The sequence below is a fragment of the Scyliorhinus torazame genome, chromosome 18 (genome assembly GCF_047496885.1).
Source record: "Scyliorhinus torazame isolate Kashiwa2021f chromosome 18, sScyTor2.1, whole genome shotgun sequence".
NCBI lineage: Eukaryota > Metazoa > Chordata > Chondrichthyes > Carcharhiniformes > Scyliorhinidae > Scyliorhinus > Scyliorhinus torazame.
The window spans coordinates 116441981-116457232 of NC_092724.1; the positions used below are offsets into that span (position 1 = coordinate 116441981).

Consider the following 15252-nt stretch of genomic DNA (forward strand, 5'->3'; position numbering starts at 1 on the left):
TGGTTTATCTCTACTTCCCTTCTTGAATAATGGTACCACATTAGCTTCCTCCAATCCTCTGGCACCTTTCCTGTGGCCAGAGAGGATTTGAAATTTAGCGTCAGAACCCCTGCAATTTCCTCCATTGCTTGCTACAGCAGGCTGGAATACATCTCGTCTGGGATTGGTGATTTATCCACTTTTAAACCTGCTAAAAGCTCTAATACCTACTCCCTCCCAATGCTAATTTGTTCAATTATAACACAGTCCCCCTCCCTGCTTTCTATACCTACATTGTCATTCTTCATAGTGAACGCAGATGCAAAAAGCACATTCAAAACCTCACTTATGTCTTCTGGCTCCACACACAGATTGCTCCTTTGGTCCCAAATGGGCCCCACCCTTTCCCTGCTTACCCTCTTGCCCTTAATATACTTATAAAACACATGAGATTTTCCTTTATTTTGCCCGCTAGTGTTTTCTATTGCCTCTCTTTGCTCTCCTAATTTATTTTTTAAGTCTGCCCCTGCACCTTCTATAGTCCGTTCGGGCATTCACTTTTTTGAGCCCCCTGTATCTGCTATAAGCCTCTCTTTTATTCCTTATCCAAACCTGTATTTCCCTTGGCCTCCAGGGTTCTCTGGACTTGTTGGTCCCACCTTTTACCTTTATGAGAACATGTTGGCCCTGTATTCTCTGTATTTCCTCATGGTTACTCTGACAGTAAAATCAAGTCTGATGCTATCTAAAGCTAGTTTTAGATTGAACTCAAAAGCTAGAGAAATACACACCAGTGGTGAAGCTAACTCTGGTTCCTTTCTGGGTATTTATTTTTCCTTGGCAAAACACAATTTTGTTGCTTAAACCTCAGGAATTTTGCTGAAAATGTTTTGTTGTTGTGTCTTTGGCTCGGGAATCATTGTGTGTGCTCTGGAAAAAAAATTCCTTCAGGATCTCAAATTATTTTCAGCATCATTTCTAAATCATTTTAAAAAGGAAAATCTGATTCTGTGAATGATTATAAAATCAGTAACATGCAGCTAATAGGTCAAACAGTTACATTGTTTTTTAAGTCTTACGTGGGATTTCACCTCATTTTGCCTTCAGTTCCTTTGCCAAGTACTTTACATAGATGACCTTTGATTACCAAATCGAAGTTCACAGAAACAATTTATCCGTGCTCGCTTTGCCACAGAACCTCATAATTGGTGACTGCTTTTGACTGAGCTCAGCAGAAATTTCTTCACTCGAAGGGTGGTGAATTTTTGGAATTCTCTTCCTCAAAGAGATATGAATGTATTCCTGAGTATATTCAGGAATTTCAGGATGGAGATCAATAGATTTTTGGATACTAAGGAAATCAAGGGATATATAAATGGCATAAAAGTGGAGTTGAGGTCAGTCGTGATCTTATTAAAAACCTCTATTAGCTCTTGTCTTAAACCTCTCAACTCTCATGAGAAAAGTCCCACTCTCGCTTCAATCTTCTCAGATAACTGAAGTCCCTCAGTTTTGATCACACCTGGCAAAACTCCTCTTGTGCGCTCTCCAAGGCCTTGATATCCTAACTAAAGTATGGGATCCAGAAAATGTAGGAGATACTCCAGCTGAGGTCTGGCCCAAGATTTATAAAAATCATTTGCATGACTTTCTTGTTTTTGATTTCAATGTCCCTATTTGCAACACCAAGAACTCCCTGCACTTTCTTAACTGCCTTATCAACCCACCCTGCCATCTTCAAAGGTCTGTGAATCTTGGTCTCTTGCAACTCCCTCAATAAATGCCACTTAGGTTTTTATTTCAGATTTCCCGCATCTATAGTATTTTAATTTGGTACCAGTTAGATTATTCTGTCTGTCTCTTTTGTTTCTCCCAATGTGCATTGCTTATCCATATTAAATTACATCTTCCATGTGTCACACCATTTCATCATTCTGCCTCAGTTGAACAGCATGTTCAGTCTTCATTTCGGAATTAAGCAAACCAATTAGATACCATTGAAAACTTTTGTTTCTTCTCTTCTCCTACTGCCACTCTGTTTGCCTTGCACTATCATTCCTTTGTGTAATCTCTCCTGCTTTCCACAGAGTTTTTGTTCCTGCCTCCTCTGTCCTATTTCCCAGTCTCTGTGAAACCTATTACATCTCAAACTTATAGCTGCCTGAACTGTGGAGTAGTTCCGGCACTTACAATTTTTTTTGTAACAGGGACAACTAACCCCAAATGTTGCAGATTGAAAATGAAAAAAATTGAAAATTTGCAGAATGTCACCCAGCGTGTGACAATTGAATTTTTCACATGGGAGCCGGGTGTAACCAGGCTGCCTGTGTGGACAATCGGGTTGCCAACTGTGAGGACAAATTTCTTCAGCCAGAGAGTGGTGGGTCTGTGGAATTCATTGCCACAGAGGGCAGTGGAGACTGGGGACGTTGAGTGTCTTTCAGACAGAAGTTGATAAATTCTTGATTTCTCGAGGAATTAAGGGCTATGGAGAGAGAGCGGATAAATGGAGTTGAAATCAGCCATGATTGAATGGTGGAGTGGACTCGATGGGCCGAATGGCTTTACTTCCGCTCCTATGTCTTATGGTCTTATCCCTGGAGATTTCATCACATGTCTTGCCCCCACACGTTCCATCCATTAGTGAGCCAAATCCATCCAGCGCTTCACAGGCCAATTGAAAAACAAAACAAAAGCTTGTTACCCAATCGAATGATGCTTGACTGTTAGCCAAACAGCTCCCCGCACCCCCCCCCCCCCCCCTCATTTTCAATATTTTAATATCTGGTAAAGAGAAATGTTCAAAGAATTATTTTTTTTAAAAAAACAATATTTTTAAATGTCCTTATGATTTTTCTCCAGGGTTGTAGAAGATCCTGCAGATTTATCTTAGATTCCTGATGATTCCGGGCCGATTCCGGGAAGGGGTCGGCAACCCTGGTGGACAGCGTCCCGGCGAATGTTGCATTGCTGTCCACGGCCGGCCTCCAGCTGGTGGTGGCGAGGCTGCGGCTGCGGCTCTCCGGCTGGGTTGTACGGGACTGCGCGCCTTGTAGGCGGGGAAATACGGTGTGCGCGGGGCCACCCGGGAACTGTAGTGCCGCGCCCTTCCCCGCCTCGGCTAATCGGGGAGCCGAAGGCGGAGGTGAGACTACAGCCCCCAGAGTGCAGTGGGCGATGGGACGCGTGCGCAGTGGCAGCCGGGGAGGCTGCTCCAGCCTCGGAGGAGAGAATATGGTCCAAGCGCTTCCCACTGGGGGGAGGACAGAGCTGTCAGCGCTGCTGCTGCTATAGTGGCTCGGAGAGAGAGAGAATCAAATGGCAGTCAGCACCTAGTGTGACCCAGAAGAAGAATTTTGTTCATTTTGAGGGAGAAGATTGATTGAGCTGGCCATCAGATTGCAATGGGGCTTTATCAATGAAATGTTATTTTATTGCAGCAGCACGTCCCCCAGTCAACGATGAAGAAACAATTCAATCGGATGCGACAGCTCGCCAACCAGACGGTGGGCAGGTAGGAAGCAGGATTGCAAATTCCTAACCCGTATTTACCTTCTTGTTTAATGTGAACAGCAATAGTGCCCTGAACAATGCCAGTCACCCTGTGGCAGTGTGGCCCCCGATGGTGAGAGACTGCAGAGAGCCTTGGCTCAGGAATGCAGTGTTTGCTGTTGTTTTTGGTGTGTGTGCCCCTGTCCGTTCCTGTGTTGTCGCTGAGTCGCTTGGTTTCAGTCTCTCTCTCTCTCTCTATATATATATATATAGAAACCGAGGAGTCTGACTCAGAGCAAAAGAGGCTTGGCTGAAAAGGAAAGTGACAGCGTTCCTGCGTTTCGCTCTGAAATTGTCTCAGTCACCAGCCCCAATTTGAGAGGGAGCTTTTTTTCTGGGGTGGGAGGTAGAAAAAACATTCTATCCCCATCCCACACAGACATGGACAATTCTGCGTCGGTCTATTTTTGATCGCTCGTGCGCTGCCTATTCCAGCTGAAAATGAATGAGATCTTAAATATTTGAGGTAGTGCAGGGTTTAGAAAGGGAACCTGACGTGTCTCGCTATAGGATTGCGGTATTTGAGACTTGCCAACATCCCCCCCCCCCCCCCTCCGGGCTGAAGTGGGAGGCGTGGTTGATGTAAATATCTTAATACACCTTGCGCATTGCAAGCAGTGAAAAAAGGGACAGGCGATAGATAGCACCATTCGGTGAGGTTTCCTTTTTACAATATCGAGATCTGCCAGAATTGCTGACATTCACTTAACAATTCTGCCCCCCCCCTCCCCCCCCCCCCCCAAAAAAAAAGATTGTGGCTTCGACCTCAACCCCCTCCACAATAAATACCACAAGGTGGCATTAAAAATAAAACATGCATGTTTACGTTTACCTGCGCTGAAGAAATGCTCTTGTAAAAACAATAATTGAACGTGTTTTGGGGGATATTTTGCTGCATTTTCTGTAATGCATGCGTGATCTGATTTGTAGCGTCTGCTCGTCCATTTGCAGAGGTGTAAACGTTCCTGGTTTCGCTCATAAATACCCCCAGCACCTTGGAAACCTTGGGCAGACCAAACGAGCGGCTGTGGCGGGGAGAGGGGCGGCGGGGGACCAATGTCAGACTCAAGATAAATCTGCTCCATCGATGTCCCGTGTCTCATCGTGTGAACGGAGTGGGGGGTGGCAAATAACCTGTTGATGATAAAGATGCGTCTCCAATAATCTGATCTGGACTTTCCAAATGGAGAAATTTGGCATCCAAGAAAGATGGTAAAACTGTTCAAATAGGATCCCGTTATTTCCTGGACACCAGACCGATGGAGATAAATAATACAGTATTGACATACTTGAGCAATTTATTTATTTTACTTAGCAAATGCAAAGTCCCTAAAGCCATGCAGCTTCTTCCAGTGCTGCTGTGTTGAGTGGGGATAGGCCTTCGCCGAGTCTGTGAATTGGACATTCTATGATGATGTACCTTGTTTGCTCTCTTTCCACAGGCACATAGGGGGCTGGTACTAATGCCCCATCTGTGGAGGTTGGCCATGCCGGGGTCATGGCCTGTTGAGGATGGACCATTGTTTTCTTGGAATGTTGAAACCAGGCAGCTGTTGGGTTAGGATTGAAACCAGGTACTTGTTTGGCATGTCCAATGATCCAGGTGGAATTTGCGTTGACGTTCTGTGTGGGAAGGTTTTTCGAGATTGGCCTTCTGGGTGGGAGTTGTACCTTGGGTGGGCTGAATAGATCAGCATAAAGTGGCAGGTAGGGGAGGGGGCCATTGTGAACTTTTTCTATCATTTTGTGGGTTGTTGCAAGTCGACAGATATGTGGAGGAGTGATGTTTGCCAGGACAGGGAGCCAAGGGGGTGCTGTTTGAGCATTATGTTCCAGTAATGATATGCATGGTAGCATTCAGCTGGGTGTTAATTCTGTGTTTGTGTGTGTGTGTGATGATCTTGACCAAACAGGGGCGCAGTAATCTGCTACTGAGTCGGAGAGTGCGATGCTAAGGTTCGGAGAGTGGTGCTAACAGCACCCCATGTTGAATCGGCTAGTTTGCGAATCAAGTTGTTTCTGGACTTGACATTGGCTGCAGTTGTTTCTGGAAGGTCACACGGAAGGGCATGGTGGCACAGTGGTTAGCACTGTTGCCTCACAGCACTGGGGACCTGGGTTTAATTCCAGCTTGGGTGACTCTGTGTGAAGTTTTCAAGTTCTCCAGTGTCTGCGTAGGTTTTTTCCGGGTGCTCCGGTTTCCTCCAAAAGTCCAAAGATGTGCAGGTTAAGTTGATTGGCCATGCTAAATTGCACCATGGTGTCCAGGAATTTGCAGGTTAGGTTACAGGGATGGGGGGGGGGGGGGGGGAGTGGACCTAGGTAGTGCCCTTTCGGAGGGTTGGTGAAAACTCAATGGGCTGAATGGCCCCCTTCTGCACTGCAGAGATTCTATGATTCTATCTAAGGTCATTCCAAGGTATGTCGGAGTCGGGTGGTGCTTTAACTTGTACCCATTCATTTGGATGTTCAGCTTTTTATTGTTTATTGCTTTGTAAAGATGGAATCAGCTGGATACTGTTTTTGTAGGGTTTGGCTTGAGTTGCCACGTGTTCACGTTTTGCAAAGGCTTCGTTTAGGGTCTGAGGACCTAGCAATGCAAAGTTAGAAGTTGAACTGCCAATTGTAATTGTTACCTAAAATGCAAACAAAGAATTCTTACATTCGCTTACAATTTACAATAAATAGCTAATATATTATGTTCTGTAAAGATTTTCCTGAATTTCTTCTGTCATCTTGCCTAGGCCATCCTAGCTCTCTCCGCTTCCTCGCTCAGGGGGTCTCAGGATAACATAAAACATTATTTTTGGGATGTGTTGTAAGCCTCAGCTTGAAATGAAGCCTTCGGTTGTAAATGAAGCTGGTTGGGGGACTGGATGTCTGTCCTACCACCTGCTGACATTCAGTGATAGCTCAGCATCATGAAAATGTCCCCGGGGAGTATTAAATGTGAATGCAAACTGATGGCTTGGATTGTGCAACTGGCATCAAAGTGACCGTGTTCACAACTGACCTCAAAACTGCCTGCAAAGATTCAGCAATCCCTGTATTTCCTCATTCCGGACATTAATTTAAATCTGGCACCAAGTCGAGGGGAATTCCTATGTCGAACAACTGTGATGTCATCAAGCAGACTTCATTAACTTGGGTACAAGTTAAATCACATTGAAAACTTCTCACAGACAGCAAGTAAAATACACTAATCACCTTTCACTTCATATAAATTCTACAGAGAGCAAAATAAAGACTGGGGCATACAAATGATAAAATGGAAGCTGAAATACCACAAACAAACTTTTAAATATATTAATTTTTATTATGTGGAGAACGTGTGGATTTTAAAAAATAATAATGTAGAAGTTTGGTGTTCCACAAATATAAAATTGGTGTTTCATGGCCAGAGATGTTATTCAGAGATAGTTATGACTTAGTCAAGTGCTAAAAAACCAGTTATGCCTCATTCAACAAGGCAGAACTATTACAGGGTAAAAGAGAAAGTGCATGTTGGTTCAGGTGATTTCTAAAGATTACCATCTGCAAGGACTATCACTGTGGAGGAGTAAAAAAAGAAAATCACCAACAGCAACTTCTGGATTTCCACATATAGCTATTCATGTGTGGATGCCAGAAGTTACTGTCAGTTTCACAGCTGCAATGACAGTGAATGCTAACCATTTTGTTGTCCGGGAAATCATGTCCAATATCTTACTGACCTTTAAAGATTTGTTCAAATGCACGGATAATTGCTAATTTAAAATGAGTGTCCTCTGAACTAATCATCTTTTATTAAAGAAATCCAAGTGGCCTTTTAACCTTTAAAGCATTTTTTGGTATCAGAAAATGTTGTCTATCGTTAGTTAAATGATCTTCAGATTTATGCACTAGCATTGATACTTTTAAGGGTAAGCCTGACGTATACATGAGGAAGAGGGGGCAGGATGTGAGTTGCAGGAGCTCTGTGGAGTATAAACACCAGTGCAGACCAGTTGGGCTGAATAGGCTGCTTATGTTGTATAGATTTGATGTAACTGGGACCCGTGATAATTTTAGAAAAATACATAGCAAGCAAGTCTCCCTCTTGGATAAACAATTGATTATCATAGAATTTGTTCTATGTGTTGGGGGTGGAAGGAAGCCATTCAATGTAAGTGTCCAAGATCCTGTCAAAACTTGTAGGATCAGGATATTCACATTGACATGGGTGTGGTGGGTACCCCTGTCCCTCGTGCATTCTGAGCAGTGGGAAGGCGGTGGTGTTGTTGTTTTTGTCACTGGACTAGTAATCCAGAGACCCAGGGTAATGCTCTGGGGGCATGGGTTCAAATCCCACCAGGGCAGATGGTGGAATTTGAATTAAATTGGGGCGGCACGGTAGCACAGTGGTTAGCACTGTTGCTTCACAGCATCAGCAACCTGGGTTCGATTCCTGGCTGGATCACTGTCTGTATGTGTTTTCACTTCTTTCCCTTGTCTGCATGGGTTTCCTCCGGGTGCTCCGGTTTCCTCCAAAGTCCAAAGCGAACATGATAACCATTACGGACTTTTGCATTCCCTTGCAATAAATGATAACATTCTATGAGCTTTCCTAATTACTGGTTTTACCTGTATGCTAACCTTTTGCAATTCGTGCACTAGGACCCTTTGATCCACTGCATCTCAGAGCCCAGCAATCTCTCACCATTTAGTTATGATTCTTTTACATTTTTCTTACCAAAATGAACAATTTCCCACATTACACTCCCATTTGCCAGATTTTTATCCACTCACTTAACCTATCTATAGACCTTTGCAGTTCATTTGTATGTACCTAAGTGTTAGGTGGATTGATCACGCTAAAATTGCCCCGTAGTGTCCAAACGTTAGTTGGGATTGCTGGGTTATGAGGATAGGGTTGTTGCCAATTGGCACCGGAGACGCCAATAATGTTGCCAATTTAAGGGAATACTATCCGACGAGCATCACCAATAATGTTGCCAATTAATAATGATGCTCTTTAGAGTCCCTAGGTATTAAATGATACCACCAGTAGGCTTTACCGGATATTGATCAAAGGACCACACAACCAGTTAGTCAGTTCAAGTTCAAAGATGGTTGATTTACACACAAGGATTACTTCGACATGCAACGCAAAACACTACAAGTTAAACTACACCTAACAACTACAATAACCTACACTAAACTTCAGGGCAACCGGCTCTCTGCAAGTGGATAAGGCCTTTATCTTGATCACGTGGCTGGTTTGAAGAAGTGGCTCTGTCTCTGCTGGGCTCATCCGCCAGGTAGCGATCGTTGGTGTTGAACTTGGCTGTCTGGTCGTTATGCTGCAGTTGGGCAGGCACAGGCTGGATTCAAAGGAGGCTGGCACAGGCCGGGCCCAAAAGAGACTGAAATCATGGCTGCATTGTCTTTTAACTGGCTTGAGATTTCCCCGCACCTTTTGTGGGCAGTTTCTGGGTAACTGTCAATCAATTCCTCAGGGCTCCACCCTCTGATTGGTCACATCCAATCAGGGGCTGCCACATCACGGGGCAGCATGGTAGCCTTGTGGATAGCACAATTGCTTCACAGCTCCAGGGTCCCAGGTTCGATTCCAGCTTGGGTCACTGTCTGTGCGGAGTCTGCACATCCTCCCCGTGTGTGCGTGGGTTTCCTCCGGGTGCTCCGGTTTCCTCCCACAGTCCAAAGATGTGCAGGTTAGATGGATTGGCCATGATAAATTGCCCTTAGTGTCCAAAATTGCCCTTAGTGTTGGGTGGGGTTACTGGGTTATGGGGATAGGGTGGCGGTGTTGACCTTGGGTAGGGTGCTCTTTCCAAGAGCCGGTGCAGACTCGATGGGCCGAATGACCTCCTTCTGCACTGTAAATTCTATGATAATCTATGATAATCACTTTTGGGGTGGACATCAGTAGCCAATCCTGGGAGGGCTCCGAGCAGGACCTCGGTGCCGCCTAGTCTGGAAGATGATGCGATGGACCTGATGGTTGCATTGTTAATTTAATCGCCTTGAATGGCCCATTTGCAGGTGTGAATTCCTGCATACTTCTGGGCTGCCGTTTGCAAAGATTCAAGCTGCAGCTTGTCTGTATCCCAAACCTGGCCATAATTCCCATCATTCTTTGCAGGTGGCCATCTTAGATGGCTATAGGGTGGAGGTGTGGGCTTAGGTAGGGTGCTCTTTCAGGGGCCAGTGTAGACTTGATGATCTGAATGGAACCCTTCTGCACTGTAAATTCTATTCTATAGTATGAGCAGTGAGTTGTCAAAGAAGCAGCAAATTGCACCTGATCAGCTTCACGTCTGAACGTGGAGGTCCCCAGAAGCACAAGGTCACTCGCACATTGAACTGACCTTTTAAAAATAGTGTGTCCCGACTTCCAGTGGCGGCCATGAGGTGAGCGGTCGTGTACAGGGTGGCTTTCGCTTGGAGACTTGGTTTTTGTCCCTCTTTACTCGGCAAATGGGCATCGTGGAGAGAAGAAGGCTGAAATAACCGAATCTCGTGGGTTTGTCCTCCGGTGTGGCATGTCTGCGGGATATACACAAGGCAAAAATCGAATAAAGCCCCCGCTCCAGATTATGAAGACCTTTGTGATGGATTTAAAGGAAATCTGGCGAACGTCGCCGTAATGCCAAAGCCCTCCCAACTGCTGACGGAGGTGCTAATGGAATTCACCATGGGAGAATTCCAGAGGCATAGGCAGGCAATGGAGGAAACCTGTCTCAGGCGATTGGGGTGGCAGTAGCTCCCCTTCACATGGCAATGGAAAGGGTGGAGCAACGACTGGAGTCGCAGGGCGCGACGATTCGGGAGGTGGAGAGAGCGGTTTCGGTCCACTGCGACTGGATTGTCTCTTTAGAGGCAGAAGTATCAATATTGGCAGAGGTCCACAAAGCCTTGAAGGCCAGGGTGGACATCCGGGAGAACCGATCCAGGTATCAGAACCTGAGGATAGTTGGACTACCAGAGGGAATTGAAGGTACGAGCGCAGCCAAATACACGGTGAAGATGTTCAGGGAGGAGCCTTCACGAAACTCCCTGAGGTGGACTGAGCCCAGAGGCCAAGATCCAGGAATCCACTACGTGCAGTAATTGTCTGGCTACACAGATATCTGGACAAGGAGCAAATTTTGAAGTGGGCGAAGGCCACGCGAGTGTGTAGGTGGGAGGGACACTTCATTCAAATTTATCAGGATATAGGGACTAATCTGGCTAAATGCCGAGCTGGGTATAACAAGGTCAAGAAGGCGCTCTTCAAGAGCAATGTATGGTCTGGAATGTTGTACCCGGCAAAACCGTGGGCCACGTTTAAGGACAGATATCATTATTCCAAAACGCCGGAGGAGGCAAATGACTTTGTGAGGAAGAATGGTCTGGGGGAGAACTGATTGTGGTTATGAGAAGTTATGGAGTTTTTGAACTGTTACAGATTCAGGTGTCTGTTGCCATTTTCAATGTTTTTGTTGTTTTGGGTTCCAAGTCCCTTTCCTGTGGGAGTTTGGGTTAGTTTGTCTTGTCGAGGGGGTGTTACGGGTTCTTTCTTCCTGGTACTTACCATTTTGGATTGGGGGTGGGGGGTGGGTAAGGGGTTGTTTGGGCTTTTTCTGGTTAGGTTCTTTTCTTTGGTTTCCAAGTGGGGGTTGCCATGTGAGCAGTTATGCTAGTTTACTGAAGGAATGTGAGTGAGGGGGCTGCAGCTGGTTGTCTGGGGGGGTGGGGTTTGTGGGACATGGTAGCATGCCTAGGTTGGCTAGGTTTTCTTTGTTTGGGGGGGCGAGGGTGTTTTTTGGAGTTTTGTTGGTTGGCTGACTGATAAAGGGGAGAGGGGGAAGTGAGCTGAATAGAAAGCTGAGAAGGGAGGGGATGGGGCGGGTAGAAAGATGGTGACGCTGGTTTCTTTGTTGATAGATTTGGGTGAGAGCGGCGACGGTGGCCATTTTGAGTGGGCCTGGCACCGAGGCAGGCCTAGGTGCGGCTGCATCTCCTCACAAGGTGGATATGGCGGATCCTAATAGAGGGAGGGTTCAGAGACCCCCTATCAGGATGGTCACGTGGAACGTGAGTGTGTTAAATGGTCCGGTCAAAAGATCCCAGGAGTTTTCTCACTTCAAGAGCTTGGAAGCTGATGTAATCTTCTTGTAACAGACACATTTGAGGGCTAGGGATCAGACAAGATGCAAGACGAGATCAAATCGTGATGCAAGGTTGAGAGGGGTGGTGATTTGTTTAATAGGAGAGTGGCTTTTACAGCAGCCAGTATTTCAACGGATCCTGTGATGGTGAGTGGTGATTTGATGAGTGCACCGGTATTTTTCGTAAACTTATACTTTCCAAATAGGGATTACATAGATTTTATTGAGAAGGGATTGGTGGCCATCCCGACCTTGACTCTCATCAGTTGATCATGGGGGAAGATGTTAACTGTGAATTGGATCCGAGGATGGAGAGGTCGAGTCTCCAATCTTTTGTAACTTCGGGGATGGCAGAAGAGCTGGCAGTGTTCATGGAACGGATGGGGTGCTGGACTCGTGGAGGTTTGGTCACCCGAGGGAGACGGAGTTCTTCTTCTCCCATATGAACATACACACGAATAAATTTTTTAGTGGTGGGGGAAATCGGTGCACCCAAGGGTGGTACGGCTGAATACTCGGCGATTGCAATATCGGACCATACACCACATTATGTGGACATGAGGCTGGATGCTGGGCCAAGCCCAGTGCCCCGCGTGGAGGTTAGATCTGGCGCTCATTGCTAACAAGGCCATAGGGAACTATGTCGGTTTCAGTCAGAACGAGAGAGTTTCACCCTCTACCATCTGGGAAGTGTTTAAGGTGGTGATCAGACGGGAGGTAATCTCATACAAGGTCCACAGGGACAAGGTTGGGAGGGTGGATAGGCAGAAGTTGGTTGATTCAATTCTGGAGGTGGACTGGCAGTACTCCATGGCCTCGACAACGGAGCTGTAAGCGGAGAGAAAGAGGTTACAAATAGAATTTGAATCGGTATTGACTGGGAAGGCGGTGAACCAACTTCGGCATTCACGAGGAGCATTTTATGAGCATGGTGATAAGGGCAGCCATCTATTGGCTCTCCAGCTGAGGCAGCAGGCAGCCACACGGGAGATGGCCCAGGTTAAGAATGAGGGGCGAGGGCTAGTTACTGCTCCGGACAAGATTAATGATGCCTTTGATCTGGGGGCTGTATAGGTCTGGTCCCCGGAGGAGGGCTCAGGGATGGAACAGTTTTGGACGGGTTGGGCCTCCTGGTGGTGAAGAGGAGTGAAGGGGCAGGGGTGGAAGGCACCGTTGGGGCTGGAGAAGGTTATGGAGTGCATCAGTTCCATGCAATCGGGGAAGGCTCCGGGGCTGGATGGTTTCCTGGTGGAATTTTATAAGCAGTTTGCAGCATTACTGGTGCCACATTTATTGGGGCTGTTCAATGATTCTCTGTCACGGGGGGGGGGGGGGGGGGGGGGAGAGCTGCTGGTCACATTGGCGAAGACGTCAATCTCCTTGATCCCAAAGAAGGACAGAGATCCTGAGGAGTGTGCGTCTTACAGACCTATCTATTTATTCAATACCGTGCAAAGGTACCAGCTAAGGTTCTGGTGAAGCAGATGGAGGGTTGTTCGCCAGAGGACCAAACTGGATTTGTCAAGAACTGACAGTTGTCAGCCATAACCAGGTGACCTTGGAATGTGGTCATGTCCCCATCTAGGGGGAAAGTACCTGAAGTAATCATCTTCATGGATGCAGAGAAGTCTTTTGATCGGGCGGATTGGAGGTACCTCTTCGAGGTTCTGGGACGATTTGGGTTTGGGCCAACATTTTCCTCCTGGGTGAGACTGTATAATGCTCCCACAGTGAGTGTCTGGAATAACGCAGTGAGCTCAGGGTATTTTCGGCTGTACAGGAGCACAAGGCAGGGATGCCCGTTGTTGTTCGTGCTGGCAATCGAACCTTTGGCCATCACGATTAGTTTGTTGAATTGGTGGTGAGGTATTGAGAGAGGGGGCAAGGAGCATCCCAGTATGCAGATTATTGTTGTTGTAGGCATCTGACCCACTATCCAGTGTGGGAAAGATAATGGCGCTGCTGAGGAAGTTTGGATCCTTCTCAGGGTACAAACTGAATGTGAGCAAGAGCAGAATTTTCCGGTAATCCCCCTGGGAATGGGGGCAGATTTGGGAAGGCTGCCATGTCAGCTGGCTAAGATGATGTTTAGACACCTAGAGAGTCAGGTGTCTCATGACTGGGTCCTGTTGCATAAGTTGAACTCAACCAGTCTGGGAGAGGGGATTTGAAGTGGTGGGATGCCCTCCTGTTCTTCTTGGCGGGTAGAGTGCAGGCGTTTAAAATAAACATTCTGCTGAGATTCTTATTGGTGTTCCAGTCTCTCCTGATCTTCCTCCCCAAATCTTTTTTCGTTAGGGTGGACAAGTTAATCTTGGTCTTTGTGTGAGTGGGTAAGACTCCCAGGATTCGAAGAACCTTCCTGCAGAGTTCGGGAGGGCTAGTGTTACTAAATCTAATGATCTATTACTGGGCAGCGAAAATGAGAAGGTGCGAGGGTAGAAGGGTGGAGACAGATGGAGGAGTCCTGTGTAGGGTCATGTCTCCTGGTACTTGTTACTGCCCCTCTCCCGTTCTCCCCGGCCAGATTCACGAGCACGGTAGTGGTGGTGTCACTAAGAATCTGGAACCATTTCAGGCATCATCTTCGATTGGGGAGGGACATGTCATTAATGTTGCCAATTTGGGGGAACCATAGGTTTGCACCAGCCGGAATGGATGCAATCTGCATGATTTGGAAGAGCGAGGGGATCAAGAGGTTCGGGGATCTGCTTGTGGGAGGTTCACGGGACTGGAGGAGATGATGGAAAAATTTCAACTCCCAAGGGAGAGCGGGTTTAGGTACCTGCAGGTGCGGGACTTTGTTCACAAAGAACTCCCTTCGTTCTCTTAGTTACCGAGACTGGCACTGATGGACAGGATGCTATCTCATGTTGAGTTGGGAGAAGAGAAGCTATCTGATATACATGGTTGGTTACTTAAAACAGGGAAAGCTCCGTTAGAGGAAATAAAGGGGAAATGGGAAGAGGAATTGGGGCTGGAAGGTGGGGTCTGGAGTGAGATTTTGTATAGGGTAAACTCCACCTCCTCTTGCGCCAGGCTGAGTTTGATACAATTTAATGTAGTCCATAGGGCGCACCTGACTAGAGTGCGCATGAGTAGGCCAATGTCTTGGCCTTCGTCTTTCTTTATAGCCCGACGGTAAGTCCTGCTTGGATGGAGGTTGGTGGTACCACCCAGGATCTCGGCATGGTTGGGGGATTTGGCAGAATTTCTGAGATTGGAAAAGATTAAGTATGCCATCAGAAGGTCGGAGGAAGGGTTTTACTCCAAATGGAAGCCGTTAATTGTCTTCTTCAAGGACCTATTTGTTACCAGTAGCTGGGGGAGGTGGCTGAAAGGGTGGAGGGGGAAGAGGTGGAGGGAAAGAGGTGGGGGGGGGGGGGGGGGCGGGGGGGGGGTAGTGGGGCGGTTCAGCTATGGGGGGGTCTTGGGATATTGTGGTTATTACTGTTACTTTGCTTAATCAAAAATGACAGACTGTTGGTATGATATTTGAGTGTTTTTTTTACGTGTATTAGAAATTTTTGTAACGTTTAGAATAAAAATATATTTAAAACAATAATGTGTTTCTTCTGGGTCCAGATCA

At 46.6% G+C, this 15252-nt stretch overlaps 1 protein-coding gene across 1 annotated transcript in view; it reads left to right on the forward strand.

The window, feature by feature from the left end:
* The first annotated feature begins 3193 nt into the window (after positions 1 to 3193).
* arhgap44a (Rho GTPase activating protein 44a) overlaps positions 3194 to 15252 on the forward strand; it is a 486303-nt gene continuing 474244 nt past the window's right edge. The window contains exon 1 of the mRNA XM_072483177.1: positions 3194 to 3493. Within this exon, the coding sequence (XP_072339278.1) occupies positions 3441 to 3493 (53 nt within the window). The 5' untranslated portion in view covers positions 3194 to 3440. The remainder of the gene's footprint in view (positions 3494 to 15252) is intronic.